Below are 26396 nucleotides of genomic sequence, written 5' to 3' on the forward strand. Positions count from 1 at the left end.
GTGTCAAGGCAGTGTGTGACCTGGTCATAAAAGGCTATAAGGTTTGTCAGGCAGGATCTACTTGTGACGAACCCATGCTGGTTTCCTTTCAGCATCATTTCCCCTGCTTTGTAGCCTGCATAGCCTTATTGCTAGTGAGTAGGTGTCCCACCTGTGTCAATTATATGTTAAATTTGTTATAACTGTTACTTGTTTAGAATGTTCAACATTCTTCATGTAGTGTCTGTTTTGAGCAAAATCTATTAATCATAGGAACCTAGCCTGTCATTTGGCTGAATATGTTATATAAAGAGGAGTAGGAAGATCCCATAATTAAAAAAAAACAAAAAACACGTCAGCATTCATAAGAATTTCCATAAAGCTTTGTTCCACTTTTCCGATCTGCACAGGGTTTGAAAAGAGCAGCAAAAGACAGTAGCATCCTTTCCAAAAATAAAACCAAATACATCTGAGATTTTTCAGTGGGGACAGCTGGGACCACTTAGTTAGACTCATGTAGATAAATATGCATTGTAGATACTCACAAAAATAGTAACCTGATATGTACACTTCTTTCCAAAAGAAACGTAATACACACAGACCTTACTGTATTTGGCTAATCCTGAATAAATTCACACATCTCACTTCTTTGGCTTAGCCATCCCACAATAACATCATATGTAAAAAAATCAAAATAAACTAAAACTGATTTTTGACAGGGAAATAAAGAGATTGCAGGGGAAGGGGGGCAGAAGTAGGGAGAGAAGAAAAGTCATGCCTACACTTTAATAACTGGAGAGGCACTCAGACAACAGGGCAATGACGGGCTGACTTTGATTTTCAAACACACTTACAGTAAACCTAGCCTAGATAAGAAATTTGATGCATTTGACCTGAGGTATTATATTAAACCATTTTAGTTAAGTTGGTGCAAAATCCTGTACTTAGTTTATTTTAGTTTAAGGGCTCCGGAATTGGTATAAGTTAAAAAGAAATCAAATTGCCAAATTGGTCTGTACTGCCTTAAAAAAAATCAAATTAAAAATGATTTATAGCAAACTGGTGGGCCTTCTCATATAAAAAAGTAGAGCTGGGAATTTTCCAGTGATTTTTTTCCCCCAGAAAATGTCATTTTGTCAAAACCAAAGCTGTTCTTAAAATGTGATGTTTCATCAAATCTCCCAACTGAATTTTTAAAAAATTCTACAAAACTTCAGTTTCTTTTTAGCATTTTTAAATGAAATATGTAGTTTTCAATTTGAATTTTTTTTTTTTTTTTTACTAAAAGAACAATTAAAAAGTTGGGGTTTTTTACAAAAAAAGCTTAAAGGCTGAAATCAAATTAAATGTTTTGAAATTACTGGAATTAAACATTTATATTGATCCCATAAAATTGGTTCAATTCCCATCACTCAGTATATTGAAGGAGGCACTCAGCATACGTCAGTGTCCTTAATCACATCGTAAAAGCAACTTGTGGTCAATAGGTTACACACTGCAAAGCTTTCTGAGCCTCAAAAATTATTTTCTTATAAGAAAAGAAAACTGGTCTCATCTTGCCATCTAAAATGCACATAAGGCTTTATCAATACATCAATGTATAATCCAGATTCTGATCTCACACCACAAAAAAGCAGATTATTCCACAGAGTTCAAGAGAGTTAAAAGAGAATAAAACAGTGAAAGCAGGATCCATAAGCAGGTCTGTTATATTCCAGAAATGTTTTATGTTCCTATGTTCTTGGTATTTTATTGCATTTTTGTGTAATAATTTCCAAGATAGGATCATTGGAATGTAAACTAATATAATATCACTTACAGCTGCACACTTTGGGCTTATGCTTTGCAAAAACAATCTAGACAAATTTCACAAAATGTCTCCAACTTTACCAGCGTTACTGGAGGTAATTTTTACCTGCTGCATCTGGCCCTCATTTTATGAATATTTCTTCACAATATAATTTGCAGGTGAGATTTGCTGAAAGATTTTCCTCTTCCCTCCCCAAACTGTGGCTGTGAATATTTTGGGTGGGGTTATTAAAAAACAAACAAACAAACAAACAGAAAAACACTTGGTAGCATCCTTTAAATTCCTTCAGGTTTTTCTCATTATTTGAAAACTTTGCTTAGGTTCCTTCTGCTCCACCAGGTCATTTGCTGTCTCTAACTCTAATTCCAGTAAAATCAAAATAAACTTCACCATCAGAAGTAGGCCATCATAGAATATTTTTTGATAATCAAATCCTTTATTTTCAGTATTATATTTAAAATATATCTGGGTATAGAATGATGCATTTGCAGCTGCATTATAACAGAAATCAAAGGGATATTACATTTTAGTGCAAACAATATAGTTTTGTCAATATAAAACCAAGAATAAAAAAGATCAAGCAAATGAAAGCTAAAGGCCCTGAGCCTACTGCTAATAAAGATAACATTACAGAATATCCATGTGAGAAAGTGGCTTTTAAGCTAAAAAGAACAAAGAGTAAATTGATTTAGGAAACACAGGATAGGTAATTGTTTCGACTGTTAAAGAAACTGCTCTCAAGCATGTAAATGCCTGGCTCTAGCACCAAACTGGTTCATAGAGTTAAACAAACCATACCTGTTGTCTGATAGACCAAACATGAGCTTGAACAACAACCTACCTTTAGCAGTCTTCAGTCTGGCCATTTCCGTGACAAATCCTGAAAAACTCACACTAAACAAGTGAGTTTCTCTTCCTTTTTGTCTAGTCAGTACATATGAACTGAACTACCCCAGGCCTGTTGCATTAACATCCTGTGGCTTTCCTTATAACTAGAACTTCCTTTAAGACTAGCGAAGGAGTGACTCAGGCCAGAGGTTATATAGTTTACTGATTAACTTAATTACAGTGAAGCCTGTTTGTAAGTGTTTGAGACAATAGCAATGCATAATCACAACAGAAATATACCTGTACCTTACAAAAATGTAGTAACTTTCTCTGAGAGGATTGCATTCAAGTGGGGCTTTTTCCCATAGCCCCTCCCTGATAAGTCTGCAATTCATTTTCATTAATATTTATTAGAAATAAATTAGATCATTAGAAGAAAGATTTATTACTGTTTAGGTTATTCTATTAATAGATTAACCATTCAACAATTATGGGAGGTCCATTTTGGCTGGTTGATACAATGCATTTCACAAACAGCAGTCCTTACTGAGACAAAAATCAGGAGTTTCAGTCAATTCTTGGCCAGCAGGCAAACTCAGAGTAGTAACCTCTATTCCTGGTAGTAAAAGGTTGTGGCATTAGGCTCCCAAAGGGCACAGTTCCCATTAATATTTTACAACATATACAGAATTTACAGTGAAAAACTCTTTCTAGAGGGAATGGAGTGTCTGAGGAGGTTTCTCTTTGTTCTGTTTTATGAGAACACCTTGTTCCACATAAGCCTGTTCATTCACATCCTTTAGATTCTTTGAGTTTTACTCATTACTTTGAACTTCACTCAGCTGTTCTGCCAGGTCATGTGATCCCCATAATTATTATCCATTATTAATGCTCTATTTTACTTGTCATTGCTTTGTTTCCTTTTGATTAGGCAGCCTATTGCTTGCCTATTTATCATTTCTGCTTTGATGAAAAGGCCAGATGTTGCATTGTTTGCCAGTTGGTGCTGGTTATAAATACTTAGCTACTAAATCTTCTGATTTTTTTGCTGTCAAACAGATTTTGATACTTGATCATAGCTTTTTTCTAATGAAATACAGAGAAGCCAGTCTCTTCAATTCATCCTAGGTACTTTGTAACTGAGACAACAGTTATATAGCATTTTGTTTTAGTTTAACAATATCTAATTTCTAAGTCATGATTAAATGCATTGGCTTCTTTTTCATTGCTTATATTAGTTCTTATTTGTATCTCACAATCCACACCACTGGGGCTCTCATAAAGAGCAGCTCCTCAGAAGTCCTCTTCCCTTCATCTCCCCTTCCCCAATTTGTAACATTTACACTGATGCTGACCTACCGTCTCAGTTCCCATGTTTGTTATATAATACTTCTGAGAGATACTACTTGAAATTAATGTTAATTCCACAGCAGATCAAATACAAGAATATGTCTATTTGAATCAGTTGTGTAATTCTAAGTTCATGTAAAAACTATATTCTCTGTGATATGTACGCAATTCCACATGCAGTCTTAACGTCATGCAGATTAATATAAAGTTGTAATGATCTGCATATTCAAAGCATTGCTATTCATCTAATATCTCAACAGCAGTTTTATATTCTCTACCAGTGTGTGTATATTCAAGATGATATGCAAGGAATTGACATGTAAAATTCATGGAAGACATTCTACAAAGCCTTTTTAAAAAGGGCCTGGAATACTAGGTGGAGAAAATATTGGGTTGCAGGGGATTTCATACATCCACATTTGCTAACTATGTCCTACATTGGGATAATTTTATAAACTAAATTACCTCTATTGCCAAAAGTAATTTAGCACTGGACCTGAACTCCCTGAAGTTGGGACCTCCACTGCAAATCCAACTCTCTGTAAAACATATCAGATTAATTTCCTACTTATTTGCTTTGCTAGGTTGCTCTCGCTGGTGGAGCATCTGGGAAATACTGGGCACATCTACATGTTGCCATACAGTGACCTTCTTACTGCATTGTGGTTTAGTACTTCCTTTTGGAAGTGCTACTACACAATGGAGTAACCACCCGTACTGTGCCGTACCAGCAGTGCACTCTTAAATTTCCCTGCTACATTGCTATAAGCAGGGAGTGTGCTGCTATGGTGACAAAGCTAGCAATCGTGTGGACCCACGTGATGCCATAGTGCACCATACAACAATGTAGCACATCACTACATTGCCATAGGGTCATGTATAGATGTGCCTACTGTTGACTTAAAAAGGACTGTGTGACTGCCTGGCTTTGAAGAGCCATTCACGTGCAGCCTTGGCCCAGACAGTCAGTAATGGATGTCCCAAGGTTTCTTGTAAACCATGAGGTAGATGCTTATCACCTAGGTGGCTGCCCCCAGACTTGCCTGCCACAACTTTGAATGTAATTTCAGTGGGAGGGCAAACCGCCAGGGGCTCCTCAGCGTTGGGTAGTCTGCTAGGTGTCCATCCGTGGTGCTCCACCTCCCCTACACCCTAGCCTCATGCCAACCTTTGATGGGTCACTGGATCTTGTCGGCCGCTCCTCCGATGCTGTTGTGCTCTGGACCCCAATGTTCTCTTGAGCCTTGCGTCCCAAGCACTTTTTCCTGTGGTGGCTCAACTGATCCACTATCTGGCCTAAGCTGGGTTGTCTCCTGCCCTAAGCTGCCTCAAGCTGGGACCCAAAAGATCAAACAGCTACCAAAATGGAAAAAAAAGGAAGGACGGAAAGGAGCTGCCCTGCCAGCGCCCCTATTCTGCGCTCTCGTCCTTTAACTGGGACTGCTTTTTTGGCTAGGGGACCTAGTCCCCTGGCGTTGTTTATCCTACCGCACAATCCCTCCAAAATGAGGCAAAGCAAAAAAAGAACGAAACAAAATTATGAGTTGGGGAGGGTCCATCTGGTTTCCTCCCCAGCCCTACTGCTAGGATATGGAGGTGCCTCCTCGTCACTCTCTCCAAAAATCTCTTCATCCTCATCCCTGTTAGTCAGTATCCCAGTCCTGGTACCTAGGACCTCTCTGGGAGATGACCCGATGTCTGGCCACAGTTGAGCACAGCTTCTCTTCCTGGGCCGTTACTCCCCTCACGCCGTCGAATGCAGCTTACAGAATTGCTCTCCTCCGACATCGTCTGAGGCATTCTGCTTCCAGTGCCCCGTGGTCCTTTCTGGTCTGGTCAGCCACTGCTTGTGCTGCGAGCTGCTGCCAAGCCTACTTCTGCCCTGATGGGCTTCCTCTTTTGGTGCTCGCACCAGTCTCTGCCAGTGCTCACACCAGTCTCTGCCAGTGTAAAGAGCCTCCTCTGGCTCTCCTGCTTCCCGGGCACACCAGCCTTTGCCAGTGCAGACAGCCTCCGCCAGCTCTCCCTCCTCCCGAGCACGCCAGTTGTTGCTGGTATAGAGAGGCTCTGCTGGCTCTCTCTTTCCTTCTGAATACGTCTGTGCCATTGGCACTGAGAGTCTTCACTGACTCTCTCTTCCACTCTCTCCCCCAACCTTTACCGGTGGTCCTTTTTATTTCCAACGGACGGTGATTGCCAATGATGTCACTGGCCAGCTTCAGCTGAAAAAAGGCTTAGCTTACAACCTGAGTGGGTTCCCTCCTTCGTTCTGGCTGTGCCGCAGGTCCTGCTGCAGGTAAGCATTTTTCTTGTGTTATTTTTTTTTTCTTTTGTGCATGGTCCCCGCCCTACAGGTCCCCAGTATGTGGTTTGGGGCTTTTTCAGCTGATTGCCCCCGTGACAGACTGGAAAAACATTTTGAAGTGTTTGTTGTTGTGTCCACTAGAAAACACTACTTTCTGTAGACAAGAAAATACTTCAGTACATTTCCCTCTATTTCTACATGATAGTTATGTATGATATTTATGGAAACACCAGAAATGATTTACTTCTCTTGAGGAATACTTCTTAAGCAGTCTCAAAGGAATCATGGTACCACCAAAACTACTCAAGAAATGAGGTATTACCCTCTATGAGTAAACATATGCTACAATGGTTCAGTAGAACCGTTTTCCAACAGAAAATTAAGTTTTCCTTACATCTAAATGTATCAATAAAGCATTTTGTTTCACAGATTAAAGTTCTGATAATATTGAAATATTCCATCTTGACCTGGAATAATTCTTGTGTTATATTCTCTCATATACTATTATAATACTAGCGAATTGCCCGTCAAGAATGACTGGGGGGGGGGGGAATCGGGGACAGAGGGGGGGAAGCTTGCTAACCCTTACTTTAACCCTAACCCCGCTCCTCTGTGATGCCAACGCCTCCCAGGAGCAAGGGGGGAAGCTTGCCCCACCGTCCCCTCCTCCAGCACCCCACACCACTGCCACTTTCAAGGAGCAGGGCCAGGGGCAGAAGGAGGGCAAGGCCAGAGGCACTGACTTCACCCCCGCACCTTGTCTCCTCCATCCCTGCCACCTCCTGTCCATAACGCTCTTGGAGCACTCTGATTGGTTGTTTCAGTAACTAATCAGTGTGCTCCAAGAGCATTATGGACAGACAGACAGGCGGACTAAGCCCTTTATTATATTAGAATTAAACATGTCAGAAAAGTAACATTTGGATTTTGTCAAAAATTTCAATAGAAACAATATAGTAAAAACGTTTTTGTAGAGAATTTTACTGCTGATTTTAAAGAAAAGCACATTTCAAAATCTCTAAATCCTTTGTGAAACTGAATTCCCAATAGCTTTAGTATATGGTTCTAAAATATATATAAGATAAAATCCTGGAGTCATTGAAATATATGGTAAAACTCCCATAGATTTCACTGATACCAAGATTTCACCTGTAAATTAAGAATATGATTTTGGTTATAATGGATCATTTTATAACAGAACGCTAACTACATCCTCATTGCTTTACAAAATTGGCTTCATTCAAGTTGACATTAAGGTTAAAAAAAAAAAAAGTAAGGTTTAGCCAGTAAAGAAAAAACTCATCTTTCTAAGCCAATCAAGAATACCCCTACTCAAGGATAAGGCCCTGTCCTGTACCTGAGACAACTATCAAATCTTTGAGGGAGGAGGCGGGGGTAGAACAGAAGAACTCTCTTGGTAAACCATCCTTATTTCTTTATAGTGATGTGCTATAGATGGGGAGTATTTGTTTACTGAATTCTTCTAACAAGACCCTCTTGACACAAAAATGTACTAAGGCATCTGGTTATTTTCAGTAAAGGAAATAAGTGGAATTTGCTGTTCAGAAGACAGGATAATAAAGAAATAAATTAAGAAATGGTTTCTTCTAATATTCAAGGTTATTCTGTGCCCCTCTCTTCAGGAGTTTATAACTCCATAAACAAAATTCCACTTAAAAAGTGAGAGACTAAATAATTCTTAACTGGTACAGATGTTTTACACTAGAAATATATTGTTAAAATAACAATTTCAAGGTTTCAATTACGGAAAGTTGAAATTATCTATCCTGAGGATACTCCAGTGTCTTTCATTTACACATCCTGAATGCTGATAAATAAAGCTGACTTGAGATTACCATGGTGACCATCTTCACAACCTAAGCAGGACACAATTGGCAGTAATACTTTAATAAAGAAATAGACTCCTACATGAAGAATTAAAGTGCACTTAGGTCTGGCTTCATGGTTTTAACAATGCCTTCCGGATAAACAAAGAACCACAAAGGAAAAGTAAATTTTAAGGGCTGTTTTAAGTGTTCAGATTTTTGAGGAGGGAGTGTATTCTATACGGAAAACAATATTTGAAATTTTAGAGCTCCTTACTCCCAGCTAACCATAGTTGCAATATGAGGGCTCCCATGTAAAAAATAATTGATGTAGATGTCTGTTAAAGAGCAACGTTGCCTTCTAATCTCCTTAGGTACTTAAATCTCAACCTGCCAAGGCCCAAATATATGACATAATGTAGACAAATGTCAATTGAGGGACATAAAAATTGTTTATGCAAGAAATGTAAAAGCTGTCAGTCTCATAGGTTTAGCCCAAGTGGCTTTCATTAGTATAAAGTATCTTGTTATTTCTAAAAATAATTTAGAACAGTTAAAGCAAAGGGAAATTAAAATTATGAAAAATACGGTTAGATTTGGGACTAGACTGTTTGGCACAGTCCATGATGAAGGACAGTTGACAGGGGCATGCCAGGAAAGGAACCCTTTCTAATTTGAGGTCTAAACTAATTGCTTAATACTTGATTTTTTTCTATTACCAAAACATTCTTATTTGGATTGGGGCTCTGTTGTGCTAGATTTTGCACATAACAAAATGTCAAATTCAATCCACTTTATGTGACTTTGGTTAAATTATAATCTCTCTACCCCTCAGTTCCTCATTTGTGAATAGGGATAGTAACAACAATGATACCCCCACCTTTGTCTATCTTTTCTGTTTAGATCCCAATCCCACAATTCCTCATGCCCAGACACACTATTGTGCCTTCTCAGAGCCATGTTGACCTGAACTGGTTTTACACAGGCACCATAGTCTCCCTGCATGACAGAGACTACAACTGAAGGCCCTATCAATCCAAACTCTTGCTACAAGGACAGCATAGCGTATAGGGCAACAGATCTCCTCTCTTGTTCATGGTTTCTAGGCACCAATATAATCTGGATAATTATGATAAAAAGAGTTAATGAAGGGAATGGATTAGATTATCAAGATGGTTCTTTCCAGTTATTATTGTTAGACAGGTGTCACCAGGTGAAGCTGATATATAGTCTTTTGAGATTTATTTTCTTTGGATACAGAAAAGTTTGGATTCTTAGGAAGATATGTATTATTGGTTTGAGGTTAGCCAAGCCTCCAGGTAGAGGTAGCTGAGAAAGGGATGAAGATATGTAAGCAGCAGGAAGACTTCTCCTCTGCTATGGGCTCTAGTTGGAGTCAAATTCTTGTACCAGAGCTGCTCCCAAGTAACTAGGCATTGCTATTGGGTTGTGATAGGAACACAGAAATGGAAGGTGCCTCTCAAGCACCATTCACCTAGGGATTCCTCAGAATCACCACTGAATATCCTCACACACAACTACAAGACACAACATCAGAAACACCAAGAATACCCACTTCCTGGAAGAAAAGACTGACCCACTCACTGTTGACCTTCTTACTTCAGGACCATTGTATGTGTATTGACAGTGAACTACATTTAAAGGATCCCCAGATTTTGTGCCACTAGTTTCTTGGCACTGGGAAGCTGACTTAGTCTAGAGTTTCCAACATGCTTCTCTATAGGAAAATGTCAATTCATTGGAAAAAAAATGTTTTTCAGAAATATTTCACTAAAGCATAGGGATCGTTCTAATTTCCTGCCACCTATCCTTGCATGCAGCTAAGAATCCTGAGACTTCCAGAGTCCAGGGAAACCCCACCATACTGACTGTCCCAGTGCCAAGGACCACCCTTCCCTACCCCATTCCCTGACTGCAAACTCAAGAATCCTAGAACTGCAGTACTAGCAGGGGGTGTTCATGCTCTAGGCCAGTGGTGCTCAGCCTCCAGCCAAGTGGGACAAATCTGGCCTATGGGGCTGTGTCATTCAGCCAATAGGGCTCCTCATATGTCTGGAATTTTGGCACTGAGGGAGTGGTGGCAGTATTAATTGCCCTGACTTGCAGAGCCACAGCAATTGATGATGCCACTGCTCCCCCACCACCAGATTTCCAGACCTCCGGGGAACTCCAGGGGTTGGATGACACAGTCTCATACTCAGGGCCAAACTAGTGCATGAGGCCAGGCTGGCACAGGAAGTTGGGCTGCACCTGGATCTAGCATGTGAGGCCAGGCCAACACACTGGATAGCATCTGTGGACCAACCCTGCATGCCAATCCTATATAGGATACATCTCAGGACCAACCCTGAGCAATTCATTCAGCCCACAGGGCCAGAAGGTAAAGTATCACTTGTCTAGGCTCCCAGCTCTGCAGCAGGTAGCCTGTGGATAAGAGCCACAGTCCAAGAAAAAGTTCTCATGACTTCCAGGCTCCCTGTTCAATGGCAAGAAACCTGGAAGGGCTAGCTAGAGCCCTGGAACCCTGGAAGGGCTAGCTAGAAATTTCAGAGCTTCCAAAAACCCTACTCCAGAGCAGAGAACTCCCTTGACTCTAGGCCTTTCTTCAACCCTGACTTCTGGGAACAGTCCAGGAAGTCCCTAGGAATAGGGACAATATGAGGAGTCCCTGGGAGTCAGGGGAACCAGCTGCTCCATTTTGTCTCAGAAAAATGAAATTGAAATGTTTTAAGTTTCCCAGGAACTCTCCCTCCCCCCCTCCTCTCCGTCTCTCTCTCTCTCTCTCTCTCTCTCTCTCTCTCACACACACACACACACTCCCTTATTTGGATTATTTTTTAATGTCAGAATTTTCCAAGAAATAGAAATTGACTTTTATTCTGTTCTACTTTTAAGGGCCTGGATATGTCTTCCACTTAGCCAAGGAGTGATATGAGTATCATAAGATGGGGAAACAGATTCATTATTCTCTTATTTCTGAGTAATACATATAATATGAGAAATCTTCCGTGAACTCATAAAATATTGAGAGAGTATTCTTCACTCATTAACAAGCCCATATTTGAGTGGAAAAATTCAGTGGACTCTCAGCTATGTAGAATGTTGCTGCCTACATTATAACTTTTATTGTGCACTAAAGTTAATAGCAGAGTTTTTAATGGTGTCAATAAAAATAGAGTAATGGTTTGAATACCACATGAAAGTCTGATCATAAATGCATATAATAATGCAATATGCATATTTTATAGTATGATTTAGTTACAAATTGACTAAAAAAATCATGTCAGCTCAGCCTGACTTAAATGACTTGCCTGCAGCTCATTTCTTAGCTATACACGTACATGATGAATGATTTATCATGGCATCAGAATGATATAATAGAAACTGCAAACTTTGTCATTGATAATGGTAACAGGAATAAGTAAAACATTATGATATGTAACAACACAGACCCCATAATATGCTATGTGCTCAATAATGGAAGCCAATTATGAAGTTGATTAAATGAAGTGAACAATGAGCAAGGCTATAAAACACATGGTCCATGCAGGGCATACAAAACACATGGTCCATGCAGGGCATACAGGGCAAACACAGTGATGGGAAACTGTATGTCTGTGTCTATATATCCCTTAAAAAAATGGGTGGGTGTTCCCTCCAAAGGAAACTGGCACCAGGCCTAGAAGTACTGAAATATCATGACATCACCAGGAGAACCAGCACCAGCCATGACACCCTCCCCACAGTGCCAAAAGTATGCGACATTTCATCTTAGCCAAAAGGTTGATTTTTTTTTTTTTTTTTTTAAGGAAAATGTTTAATGTTTCAAGTTAAATCAGCCAAATCAATTCCAAATCTGTTAGTCTTTCAAAAATCATATGTGACCCTACTACTATTATACCCTCCACTCTCACCTGGGGCTTCGGATGCTTCCAAATCATTTGGCAGGAATCCTATGTGCAGACTCAAGCCTAGAGGCTTGGGATTTAGATGGCCCTGAGTTTCATATAGCCACAGGAGCAAGCCAGGGAGTTCATAGTTCATAGTTGATAGGGTCGGAAAAGACCTAAGCGGATCATCAGGTCCAACCCCCTGCCATGGGCAGGAAAGGATACTGGGGTCAAATGACCCCAGCTAGGTGTCTATCTAGCCTCCTTTTGAAGCCCCCCAGGGTAGGGGTGAGCACCACTTCCCTTGGAAGTTTGTTCCACCTCCTAGCCACCCTGACTGTGAAGTAGTGCCTCCTGATGTCTAGTCTAAATCTACTCTCAGTCAACTTACAGCTGTTGTTCCTTGTCACTCCTGGTAGTGCTTGGGGGAACAGGGACTCTCCCATTGCTTGCTGGTCCCCCTTGGCAAGTTTATAGGCAGCCACCAGATCCCCTCTCAGCCTTCTTTTGTGAAGGCTGAACAGGTTCAGGTCCCATAGCCCCTCCTCATAGGGCCTACCCTGCTGCCCCCTGATCAAGTGAGTGGCCCTCCTCTGGACGCTCTCAATGCTATCCACATCCCTCCTGAAGTGTGGCACCCAGAACTGGATGCAGTACTCCAGCTGCGGCCTGACCAATGTCGCATAGAGGGGGAGGATCACCTCCTTGAACCTACTCGTGATCCATCTATGGATGCATGACAAGGTGCGGTTAGCCTTCCTGACTCCATCCCCACATTGGTGGCCCATTTTCATCTTGGAATCAATAGTGACTCCAAGTTCCTTTCCTGCCTCTGTGCTGGCAAGAAGGGAGTTCCCCAGCCTGTAGGTATGCTGCTGGTTCTTCCTCCCCAGGTGCAACACCTTTCATAGATTTCATAGACATTTGGGCTGGAAGGGATCCCAGAGAATCATTGAGTCCAGCCCCCTGCCCAGGGGCAGGAAGTCAGCAGGGATCATAGGATCCCAGCAAGATAAACATCCAAAAGTGTCTTGAAAGTGTTCACTGTGGGTGCTTGAACCGCCTCCGGCGGCAGTCTATTCCATACCTTGGGGGCTCGGACATTAAAGAAGTTCTCCCTTATGTCCAGCCTGAAACGGTTGCAGAGGAGTTTGTGACCATTTGACCTTGTCATCCCTTGGGGCGCTCTGGTGAACAAACATTCCCCCAGATCCTGGTGAACATCCCTAATAAACTTATAGGTGGCCACCAGATCACCTCTGAGCCTGCACTTTTCCAGGCTGAAGAGTCCCATGGCTCTCAGCCTCTTGTCATAAGGTCTGTTATCCTGACCTCTGATCATACACGTGGCTCTCCTCTGCACTCTCTCAAGCTTCTCCACATCCTTTTTGAATTGTGGAACCCCAAACTGGATGCAGTACTCCAGCTGCGGCCTCACCAAGGCCAAGTACAATGGGAGGATGACGTCCTGGGATTTACTTGAGAAGCATGTATGGATGCAAGCCAGAGTTTTGCTCGCTTTACTAGCCACAGCATCACATTGAAGGCTCATGTTCATCTTGTGGTCAATCATGAACTAGATCAGGATAAACTAGCACTCCTGCTTGCAAAAAACACCTACGACTTAGTAGGGCTAACAGAAACCTGTGGGATACTTCCCACGACTGGGTAGCACACATTGAGGGTTATAAGCTGCACAGAAAGGATAGAGTGGGGAAGGGGGGGGGGTGTTGCGCTCTATGTCAAGGAGTGGTATACATCGACCCTTATCAAAATGGAATCAGAGGAGGAGAAAGTAGAAGGATTGTGGGTTAGGTTACATGGAGGTCAAGGAGAAAGGGATTTGGTGGTAGGAGTCTGCTACAGACCCCCACACCAAGGGGAAGAACTAGATTTGGGGCTCCTGAGGCAGCTCTCGGAGACCATAAAAACTAGGGAGGTGGTAGTCATGGGGGACCTAAACTACCCAGACATCTGCTGGGAGACGCAGACAGCAAATTCCCACTGTTCACGCAGGTTCCTATCCTGCGTACAGGACCTCCATCTGACACAGGAGATATGTGGTCCCACTAGGGGGAATGCCTTATTGGACCTGGTATTGGCAACGGGGGATGACATGGTAGATCGGTGGTCACCTGGGGGACAGTGATCACCAAATAATAGAATTCACCATAAGACATAGAGTGGGTAAGGTAACTAGTAGGGTGAAAGTGCTAGACTTTAGGAAAGCTGAATTCAATGAACTCAGGCGTTTAGTCAAGGACGCACTGCAGAGTAGGAGTTTTGAAGAGTTGGGATCCCAGGAAGGGTGGCTGCGCCTTAAGGAAATGATCCTTCGGGCACAGAGGGAGATGATCCCGATGCGGGAAAAAGGGGGAAAGGGGCCAAGAGGCTTCCTTGGCTGACCAGAGAAACCCAGAGCAGCCTACGGGCAAAAAGGGGGGCATATAAAAAGTGGAAACGGGGAGAGACTACTAAAGAGGAGTATACCTCCTCTGCTCATGCTTGTAGGGAGGCAGTTAGACGGGCCAAAGCTACCATGGAGCCAAGGATGGCATCCCAAGTTAAGGATAACAAAAAATTGTTTTTTAGATATATAGGGAGTAAAAGGAAGGCCCAGGGTGGAATAGGACCTCTAGTAAATGGGCAGAAGCAATTGGTGATGGACAGGGGGGACAAGGCTGAACTCCTCAATGAGTTCTTTGCCTCTGTGTTCCTAAACGAGGGGCAAGACAAATCTCTCACTGGGATTGTAGAGAGGCAGCAGCAGGGTGCCAGACTACCAAGTGTAGACCCTGAGATGGTGCAGAGGCACTTGGAAGAACTGGATGCGTTTAAGTCGGCAGGCCTGGATGAGCTCCATCCGAGAGTACTGAAGGCACTGGCTGACGTCATTGCGCAGCCACTGGTGGGAATATTTGAACACTCATGGCGCATGGGCCAAGACCCGGAGGACTGGAAAAGGGCCAATGTGGTCCCCATTTTCAAGAAGGGGAGGAAGGAGGACCCAGGCAACTATAGGCCAGTCAGTCTCACCTCCATCCTAGGCAAAGTCTTTGAAAAAATTATCAAGGCTCACATTTGCAAGAGCCCGGCAGGAAAAATTATGCTGAAGGGAAACCATCATGGGTTCGTAGCAGGTAGATCAAGCCTGACTAATCTAGTCTCTTTTTATGACCAGGTTACAAAACACCTGGACGCAGGAGTGGGGGTAGACGTCGTTTACTTAGACTTCAGGAAGGCCTTCGATACGGTATCCCACACCATACTGGTGAACAAGTTAAGAGGCTGTGACTTGGATGACTGCACGGTCTGGTGGGTGGCAAATTGGCTAGAGGGTCTCACCCAGAGAGTCGTAGTGGATGGGCCGGTATCGACCTGGAAGGGTGTGGGCAGTGGGGTCCCGCAGGGCTCGGTCCTTGGACCGATACTCTTCAATGTCTTCATCAGCAACTTGGACGAGGGAGTGAAGTGTGCTCTGTCCAAGTTTGCAGATGACACAAAACTGTGGGGAGAAGTGGACAAGCCGGAGGGCAGGGAACAACTATAAGCAGACCTGGACAGGTTGGACATATGGGTGGAAAACAACAGAATGCAATTCAACAAGGAGAAATGCAAAGTGCTGCACCTAGGGAGGAAAAATGTCCAGCATACCTACTGCCTAGGAAATGACCTGCTGGGTGGAACAGAAGCGGAGAGGGATCTTGGAGTCCTAGTGGACTCCAAGATGAACATGAGTCGTCAGTGTGACAAAGTCATCAGGAAAGCTAATGGCACTTTATCGTGCATCAGCAGATGCATGACGAACAGAACCAAGGAGGTGATAATTCCCCTCTATCAGGTGCTGGTCAGACCGTAGTTGGAATACTGCTTGCAATTTTGGGCGCCGCACTTCAAGAGGGATGTGGATAACCTGGAGAGGGTCCAGAGAAGGGCCACTCGTATGGTTAAGGGCTTGCAGACCAAGCCCTATGAGGACAGACTGGGGCACCTGGACCTCTTCAGCCTCCGCAAGAGAAGGTTGAGAGGCGACCTTGTGGCTGCCTATAAGTTCATCATGGGGGCACAGAAGGGAATTGGTGAGGCTTTACTCACCAAGGTGCCCCTGGGGGTTACAAGAAATAATGGTCATAAGCTGGCAGAGAGCAGATTTAGACTAGACATTAGGAAGAACTTCTTCACAGTTAGAGTGGCCAAAGTCTGGAATGGGCTCCCAAGGGAGGTGGTGCTCTCCCTTACCCTGGGTTTCTTCAAGAGGAGGTTAGACAGGCATCTAGCTGGGGTTATCTAAACCCAGCACTCTTTCCTGCCATGCAGGGGGTTGGACTTGATGATCTATTGGGGTCCCTTCCGACCCTAACATCTATGTATCTATGACCCCCAAGTCCCTTTCATCTATAGTGCTAACCAGCATAGCACTGCCGGGCCTATAAGCATGCTGCAGGTTTTTGCTCCCAAGGTGGAGAAACTTGCATTTTTCAGTGTTAAACACCATCAGGTTCTCATTTCATGAGCCTGTCATGATCTGCCTGGATCACCCTCCTGTTCTCAGGTGTAGATGCTTTACCCCAAAGTTTGGTGTTGTCAGTGAACTTGGCCAGCCTGCTTCTGACACTATGGTCTACATCACTGATGAAGATGTTAAAAAGTAAGGGCCCTAGGACAGAGCCCTGAGGGGCCCCACTGGTCACCTTGCACTTGTCCATATTGAAACCCATCCTATTCTCATCCACCCACCTCTGTAACCTGTCCAGATCTAGTTGTAACCTTCCCTCTCTTCTAGTGTGCTCACTTCTCCCCACACATCTTAGTGTCATCTGCGAACTTGAACAAGATGCTTTTTACTCCCTCATCCAAGTCACCAAAGAACATTGAACAGTGCGGGCCCAAGGACCAAGCCCTGGGGGACCCCACTGCCCATGTCCTGCCAGGTCAAAAATGACCCATCCACCACCACTCTCTGGGTGCAGCCCTCCAGCCAATGTGTGACCCATCTGACTGTGTAGGTGTCGACACCACAGTCACCTAATTTTTTTAATGTGGATGGGGTGAGAGACAATGTCAAAGGCCTTCCTAAAGTCCAGAAAGAATATGTCCACCGCGACACCTGCGTCCAAGGCTTTTGTGACCTGGTCGTAGAAGGCCACCAGGTTGGTCTGACAGGACCTGCCTCTAATGAACCCATGTTGATTGCCCCTAAGCATCATCTCCCCTGCTGGTTCCTTGCAGATGTGCTTCTGGATAATTTTCTCAATGAGCTTCCCCAGGTCCAAGGTAAGACTAACGGGCCTATAGTTTCTTGGGTCCTCTTTCCTCCCTTTTTTGAAAATGGGGACCACATTGGCCCTTTTCCAGGCCTCTGGAACCTCACCAGAGCACCACAAGTGCTTGTAAAGCTGTGCCAGGGGTCCCACAAGGACCTCTGACAATTCCCTCAGCACTCTGGAGTCTCCCATTTCCATAAAGTGGGTATAAAGACAAGATCTTCCCACTGTCTGATGGGAACGTACCACAAAGATAGGTTAGGGCATCCCATCTGAATAAAATACATGGTAGTGCCCATTATGCTCAGTCCCCCTCAGTGTTGGCTTTTTTTTTTAAATCACGGTGATTTACCATGGTGAGCCACTACACTGAATACAGCTTTATTTCCTCTTCACTCCTACAGCTGAGCTGTGCCTTTCTTCCCCATTTCCCATTATTACTGCTTCTTGACCAGCCTTAAATCTCTGGCAAACATCACCAAATGGAGCCCCAAACAATTCACCCAGAATCCCTTTGTGACCCCCTCTCTCAGCTTGTCACACCTGATTAGTGTGTCCCTGTCCTCCATGAGGTGGATCCAGACTAGGTTGCCCTGCACCTCATCTGCATTTAACTTTTTGCAGAATCCCAGGACTCATGACAAAAACACCCAGTTCCAGTCATGAGTGGGGGTCTAATTTGCACATGGATCCTTTAGGTGTGGTATCTATAGTGTACACACCTACTAAGCAGTGCTGAGCTGTGGGGTCACCATGGCTTCAAATGCTGTTGACTCTGCTGGGGCCCAGCCCAATGAACTATATGGTAAATCATGAGCTTTTTTACTTTGGACTAATATCATGTATGGTTTATACTATATGTAAGTAGGTGCTAAAGTTCTACTTAAAAGTGTATTTTGGAGTACCTGTGCTAAAATTTACAGTAGTTTCAAAAAAAGATAAAATGCATCAATACCAGATGAACTAAATTACTACAGGCATGTTTATTTCAAGGTCAGTATTTTCAAATGTATATCTCACCTCCATGTGCTCAGGGAGAGCAGAGCCTGACAGTAAGGAGGGGGAGACCGGGCTGCAGGAGGAGGATGTTGGGGGGACAGAGAACAGAGCAGCTACTTGACCCCCCAGATTTATTTTTCCTGCTGTAGCAGTGGGAGGGGGACAAATTCAAGGCAAAACGCCAATAATTAAATACTCTACCTCAAAAACTATAACAAATTTATAAATTTTCCATATATGAAATCTAATTATTGGGGAATCATCTTCTAGGTAGCATCATCTTGTATTCAAATAAACGCAATATATGTATCTTCATTTTACTGGATACAATACATATACATGTGTGTGGATTAAATGTGGATGTGGATGGCATGTTTTAAGCTAATCCTATCACTTACCAAATAAATGAGGACCTTCAGAAAGTGAAAACCCATCAGGAGCAGATAGCTGGGAATGTCCTATTAGATTCATTTCAGATCCCATCTATTTAATTCAAGAGCAATGTGATTGTTAGGGAACAGGAACAGGTTGAAAGGAAACCCTGAAAGATACAAAAAACAAGGATAACTAAAATAAGGAAATAATTCTTTCTTTTTTTTTGTGCACCTATTACAGGACAGAATTCTGAAATTTATTTCAATATTTACTATACCAAGTCCTATGAGCAGAGGAAAATGGCTGAGACAGAGCAGAAGTGCAAACAGTATAAATCTCACAACAGCAGCATGTCTACTGTTGATCAAGCAACCCAGAGTGGCATCCTTTGGTCAGTGTGCCTGTCACCACACTGAGTGATATGGCTCCCAGGGATCCTGGGAGCAGGGCAGTTTCCCCCCGATGAACCCTGACTGGAGGAGGAACAAAGCCCAGCACAGGCTGAAAGGCTGCTTACCTTTCCTGCAGCAGCATCTCCAGCACACTTTAAAAGTATGCTCTCCCTGCATGTGGAAGGAAGCGCTGCCTGTGACATCATAAAACAGTGCCTGGGGCACTGGCAAGCCCTGGACACCAGCATAAGAGCAGAGGCAGCACAGGCTGCAGGGAGCATCCCTGCAGACCCCACACACCTCTAAAGGATGCCAGGGGAACCCACACAAGCTGGCACGGGGGAGAGCCAGGAGCAACTGGCAGCACAGCCCTTGAGGGCGATTGGTGGGACCCACCACTGGAGGGAGCCCCACTGCAGGACATGGGACACATGAGTCCAAGACCTCATGTGTCGCATTGCCAGACACCAGGATATTTTGAGTTTCAGTCTTCTGTTCTTTTGGAAAATTCACTGAACACAAAGATAGGGTTGACCTGGGAGAGAGTACCCGGTATGACCCAAGGAAACCCAGAAGGAAGGGTTGGTAGTAACAGACTTTCCCCTTTAAAGGAGACAGGAAAAGCAGAAAAGCTTTAGCTGGTTATGCCAGACACTGATCTAGGGAAGAGGCAGAGGAGGGAAAGTTATTCTAACACCTGTAGGGGTGTGAGAGACTATGTCATAACCATGCAGCATCCAAGCCTGGTTTATCCTGCAGCTGTATTTTGATTGCCAAGTGGACGGAGTTTAGGGGACACAGAGCCCCAAGTCACTCACTATTGCACCCAGTCAGTGTGAGGGTGAAAGGATATTCGATCTCCAGAGGAACCTCCCACACTGTTCTTAAAACCATCAAGCCATGGCAGGCGAGTATCAGGAAGATCCACCTCAGGCACTGAAGCTCCGAGTGCCCAGTTGACCTTCCACAGTCACAGTGCCACAGACAGTTCAAAGCACAAATGGGCCTGATCAGCTACTCACGCACTTACAGAAACCAGACAAACCCGTGATGTCATGGTCATCTTTAAATTTGAAGGACAAACAACAACAACGTAAGACACCCTATCTTGAAGTGACAATGCCTAAATCAGTCTTTTTAAATAAAACGCTTTACCCAGTGGGCACATTTATATGAGATGCTACATCACCGTAGCAATAAGCTATGTTGCCATAGCTTGTTGCTACAGCGACATAGCATCAGTTGGCATGAACTGTGATGCTGATGCTACTGCACAGTAGCATGGGAAAAGACCCATGTGATGTCCAGCCTGTGCAGTAAAGTTGATTACTGCACAGTCATTTCGTACTTGCTTAAGCAGTCCAGCACATGCGTAGACACACCCAGTGCTTCGCATTTCTCTCACATAATTCATGTATGATCATTCTGATTTTTCAGAGAAAACTCTTACGGATTCTGCTTTTACACTATTTTTTCATCTTGCCCTTGAAAGATAGCGAGTTATTTTATGATTAATGTGGTGAACTTGAATTTAGGAAACGTAGGCTTGTTTCTCAATCATGGTTCCTTAGTTTTATGTTAGATAAAATGCAGAAACAATGATAGGATCAGAACCAAGCACTCCACCCAGCTGACTGCCTTAATTATCAAGTTATAAAGTCATGGTCCATCTTACCATTTCTGGTCCCATGACTTTGGTCACCTTTGCTGCATAGTGGCCACTTTCTATAGGATGAGTGGAGAGTTTCGTATCCACTCTAGCTTCTAGGCTGGTGGTTAGGGGACTCTCCGAAACGATGAGAGATGTGTTTGAACACCCTCAGGTTGAGGAGGACATTGACCCTGGATCTCCACTCTCTAGGTGAGTGCTTTAACTGATAGTATTCTATGTGAAAGGTAGATGCTACCATTACCTCCTCCTTCTAACTTGAAGTTAACAACAAAAACAAAAAGCTACAACTGCCTTTTACAAGGGGGCCCAGTCCCACTAGTGTCTGTTAGGACTGCTCTGAGAATGCCAACTAAAGCAGGTCTCTCAGGGGATTTGGGCCATTCCACCTCACCTTACTGGATCACATTACTTTTAGCTTAGGCAGGAGTAAGGTACCCAGGAGGTACTGAGGCAGTTCTATGCACATGCAGAAGTAGAACTTTAGCTATTTTGGGAACTTTGAGGTTAAAAAAGAAGGCACCTAGTGATTTTAGGCACAGCTTGAGTGATTGATCGATTGACTGATTGATTGATTGTGTCTATTTTAGGCACTTAAGTCTTCATTTGGAGCTAGCCCTAACTGACTTAGGAGTCTGAGTCTTGGCGGCTTTTTACAGACTCTTAAATCACTTGGCATGCTTGCAGAATTAAAAAAAAAACACACCAGAAAACGGCACTTTAAATTTGGTGCATTCCTGCGCCCAGCCCCGCACATGCCCAAAATAGGTAGTGTGTTACTTTAACCTGGCTCACCCAACACCTGTAAAGATTGGGCACTTTAGTGGGGCTTTTTTGGTGCTTTTATCTAACAGCTGATTGACTCAACTTTAGCTTAAAGCACCAAAAAGTCCTACTGAAGCACCCGACCTTTACTGATGCTGCAGAGCTGGGTCGAAGTAACATGCTGCTTTTTCCAGTAAAGCGCAGGGTTTTTGTTGTTTTTTTTAATGTCTGCAAGCAGCCTTGATATTTACTAGATTGCTATCTCATAACATTAAACTAGTAAAGGCTGAAAACAGCTTTTATAGCCAAAGTGGAACAGTCTGAAAATCTGAGAGTATCAGCAGTCTCAGCTCTTAGTTAATTGGCAAATGGTAAATGAGAGCACCAAGTACACTAAGAGTATAATTACTTTCAAATTTGTCCAAGAAGATCCATTAAACTGTTCCTTAACATAAACTAAGGCACTCTAATTAGTAGGATGGACCTTTCATTCTCCATTAGCAGATGAATTAAACAGTTTACACAGAAATGTCAAATGTTGAATACCATAGACCAGACAAAGTTTCTGTAACAATTAACATGTAAAAACACAATCCAAAACACAAAAAAGAAACAACTGCAGAACCCTTGGTGCATCTAGGAAAGGGGGTAGAAATCTGGCACAATGCCTCCTCCTTCAAGCCACTCCCTCTTGCTCCATGAGTAGAATTCACATGCAGAGAGACATAGTTAGCTGCATTAGTCTGTATACACACTAGGGCTGTGCGAAGCTTCAGTCCCTGATTTGATTCAGCAGCGATTCAGCCCAATTCAGTGGCTGAATATCCAAATCTGAATTGAATCAGGACACCCTATGATCTCTTCAAAACAAATTGGAACCCTCCAAATAGATTTGGAGAGATTCAGCGATTCAGCCATAGACACAGCTTTAAATGTTTTTTCTACATACCTCAAGGTACCAGGCGGCTCATCAATGCTATGATGCTGGGCTGGATGGAGCATCCCACAGGAGTGTAGGGAGCTCCCCAGCGCACTTGGCAGCAGGCCCAGAAGAGGACCAGAAGCATTTCCGGTCCACTTCTGAGTCTGCGGGGGGAGCACGCGGGGGCCCCCCCACGCCCCTCCAGCTCAGTGACTGGTGCCTCCTGGGTCTGGAGGGGCATACAGGGTCCCCCTGTGATCGATCACCAACCCAGGGGGTCGCGGGGGGCGGGGGGGCGTGTGTTCCCCAGTGGACCCAGAAGTGGACCAGAAGTACTTCCAGTCCACTTCTGGGTTCACCACCAAGCATGCCGGGGGAGCATGCCACACTCCTGTGGGATGCTCCATTTGCCCCAGCATCACAGTGTTCACAACCCAAACCTGGTACCTTGAGGTACGTAGAAAAAACATTTAAAGCTGTCTCTATGGCTGAATTGCTGATTCTCCAAATCAGCACTGAATCTTCAGATTCAGCCAAATCAAATCAGGGACAGTGATCTGAATCAACAAATCAAATCACTGTTCCCAGTTTGGGCCAGTCCAAATTGAATATGTCCTCTTTCACACAGCCCTAATACACACACACACACACACACACACACACACACACTTTGATTAGTTTATAAAGTTCAAGTCTACCCTATGTTCTACTAAAATTCATATCAGCCATGGAATTGGTTGTATGGGGAGGAAAGGCTGTCAGGAGAAGCAGTTGCCCTCCCATGGAAAGGGCATAGTGTTCACAGGCTTGACAGCCAAGTAGAAATTGAATGGACTATGCTGCCAAAATCCATTTCCTGATTAACATACCCAGATTGGAGCTGGCAGAAAGAAGGCAGCCTATTGTGATGGTTTCTCTCACAGACAATCAAAGGGAGTATGGAATTCTAGATTAGCTCTTTCAAGAACCCTCGCAGGTTCTTCAGGAGGGTCATTTAGGATGCGTACACAAGTTACATTTTTCACGTGATCTGGTCCCTGATTCTACAACCATGACATAAGACATGTTCACGGCTGCAGAGTGCTTTTAAAATGGTAAATCACATGAAAAAATAACCCTTGATAAATCAGCTATTAGCTGAAAGCACTCTAGAGCAGAGCATCTCAAGGGAACTTCTGTTCAGATTAATTGTTCACACGCACCTTTGCAGGGCTGGGCTGGTGTGAGCACTGGTGAACTCTAGATAAGCCCCACCCCTGGAGTTGTCACAGAAAGTAGTTCCTCCCCATGCCTTAGGGGGATGGGGGAGAGGGAAGCATGAAGTTGCTAGCTGGGCTTTACCCTGGCCAGAGATGGGGAGAGGCAGTGTGTAACAAAGCCCCCTCAGCTTGCAGGCCCCCTATCTACCCTGGCTGGGGAGAGACAAGGTTGGGGGATGTTCTCTTCCCCCATACCCTGCTCAAGCCTCTTGACAGGGGCAACACACAGCTGCTGGCTTGGCTTTGCTATAGCTGGAGCTGGGGCAGGGAAGGGCTGGGCTGGGAAGAAAGGCAGTTCAGCAGCCTCCTGGGAGACTGATGGAGCACCTCCACCTGCTGGCCAGGGCTGGTGCAGGCAAGCTCAAGCCACCTTGATCCAACAGGTGAACATCTATTGGGTTGGGGAGGAGGCGGGGGAGGGCTCTAACTCATGGCACTTTGTGTAAAGCACCATGAGTTAGATCACTTCCCCTGAATGTCTGTAGGCACTCTTAGTCTCAACACTTATTCAGTTCCAGTTGTAGGGAAATCTGAGTGTCTTTCTCCCTTCTTCTGCAATTCTTCTGCTGCTGTTACTGCTGCCTTTGGCCAGTGCTAAATTCTGCTGTTCAAAGCATCTGAAGAGGGTTGCTCAAGAGTTCTGTCTTTTGCTCCTAGAATCACTGTAGGAAGCATTCCTTGGCCTGTTCTTCATATGATTCAGCAGTCTTCAGGATACATTCAGGTACTAAGAGCCCATATCCTCCATATTTTCCTGGGCCCAATGATAAGGGCCTATTGGTACTTAGTTTTTTCATATTTCCTTGTCAGGTAATGCAGGATGGTTTAGCACTGCAATAATTTACACTGCAAGGTCTTTAAGACATTTTTTTCCATGTGTTTGTATATTGCCTACATTTCTGGTCAGAAAATTTTGGGAACTCCTAGAATTTTTAATAAATATAAATATTAACAATGGCTAAAACTCTGAAACAGTTTGGTGTTGTTATGCAATTTTTTCAGTGCCTGGCATATTTGTTCATAAGACAGCTATCTTTTCTGCATTTATACTTTGCTGCAAATACTTTGCTGGTCTGGAAGAAGCAAAATTTTTAAACACTAGTGCTGCCTTTGTAGTTCTACAATCTTTTCTGAAGTTGTATGGACTTATCTTGGGCTCCTGTGAGTGTTTGTCATTCATCCATATGACAAGCAACTAACAGATTGTTCTTTTAACTCATGGAACTCCTGAGTCATTATTTGGAAAACTGCAAGTGCATAGACTATGCCATATTATAATCTTTCATACCTAAACAGTCTCATGTTCAAAGTGCTTAAATACAGTGGTAATACCATATTCATACCATATCTCCTCTGGGCTGAGAAAAATCAGATTTTGTAAACTTGACCTCTCCAGACAGGTTTCCAAATAAATTGAAGTTTAGCAAACAGATAGTAATTCACTTCCTTAAGTCTGGTGCTCAGGGTGATTTTATATTCTCTACATATTATTATGTTTAAATAATTTTAATACATGAAACTGATGCAGGCCATTCACTGAATCCCACAGCAGAAATATTCCCAGCCAGCTCATCTAAACAATTTTTAAAGGATTCCCACAGAGCATGACACAGAACAGGACCAGCCATATAAAATCTAGTACCAGCATTTTCTACCCATGTAACTGCTGTTTCATTTTTTGCTAATTCCCTCCTCTGTCCTACCAGTTAAGCATGCCTTACTTAGATCCAATGCAGTGTGCTTTATACTCCAATTCAATTTAAGCTTGTTTAGTTACGCTCAACAATGCTTACAGAAGATCATGGCTATCAAGGTCCATGTATTGATTTCCAGTCTTCCTGTTCACATTGTCTATATTTACATTAGCCCAATATAGATCATTTGAGTACTTGTTGTTCCACACTGTGTACAGTTCTGGGAAGTGGAATTACTCACAAGGAGCCACTGTTATTGGGAGTCACAGATTCTGAGATAGTATCTTCCATAGTCAAGGAGTTACTTGCATGGCTTGTCCATTAATGATGGCTTCACAATACATTCCTCATGTGCTATCACAGTGGTCAGAAGTGCTGGGCATCATGTCCAGTCTTATTGCAGATGCTTCAGTGCACATTGTTCTGGAAACCACTATGCTGATTAGTTAAAATCCCCATTCATTTTGCTGACCTTTTTGTGTGAGGCACATGGTGCCATCTTCTTCACTCATGGACTGGGCCTTTCTCCTTAGAAGTGGGATTTTCTCAAACTTAGAGGGGATTTGTTTGTGGACTCAGATAGAAAAGTTGCATTATCACCTCTTTCCAGGTCATTTCCTTTGTACGTAACAGCAATCCTTAATATGCATCACGAACACCAACAAAGGGAACATCAGCTGACCAACGGTCAGTGCCGACACGGTAAAAGGACACTTGGGGGGACTGGACATGTTCAAATCACCAGGACCAGAGGGATTCCACCCATCGGTAATAAAGGAATTAGCGAGTGTCATAGCAGAACCACTAGCAAAGATATATGAGCACTCATGGTGCTCTGGTCAGGTCCCAGAGGATTGGAAGAGGGCCAATGTCATCACAATCTTTAAGAAAGGGAGGAAGGAGGATCCAGGGAACTATAGACCAGTCAGCCTTACCTCTATTCCTGGGAAAATCCTTGAAAAAATTATCAAGGAACACATCTGTGGGAGCCTGCTGACTAATGTGATGCAGAGGGGTAACCAACATGGGTTTATAGCAGGCAGGTCCT

General features: G+C 43.5%; 1 protein-coding gene across 3 annotated transcripts in view; it reads right to left on the reverse strand.

The window, feature by feature from the left end:
• The window catches only part of NR1H4 (nuclear receptor subfamily 1 group H member 4), a 79047-nt gene that overhangs the window by 47650 nt on the left and 5001 nt on the right, over positions 1-26396 (reverse strand). For 2 of the 3 annotated variants that reach the window (XM_019480980.1, XM_019480981.2), the window contains exon 2: positions 18671-18813. In XM_019480980.1, coding sequence (XP_019336525.1) covers positions 18671-18755 — 85 coding nt within the window. In that variant the 5' untranslated portion in view covers positions 18756-18813. Of the gene's footprint in view, positions 1-2630; positions 2801-18670; positions 18814-26396 lie in introns of those variants that run through there. The other variant, XM_014595210.3, reaches the window with a different exon arrangement.

Source organism: Alligator mississippiensis, chromosome 4 (genome assembly GCF_030867095.1).
Source record: "Alligator mississippiensis isolate rAllMis1 chromosome 4, rAllMis1, whole genome shotgun sequence".
Lineage (NCBI taxonomy): Eukaryota > Metazoa > Chordata > Crocodylia > Alligatoridae > Alligator > Alligator mississippiensis.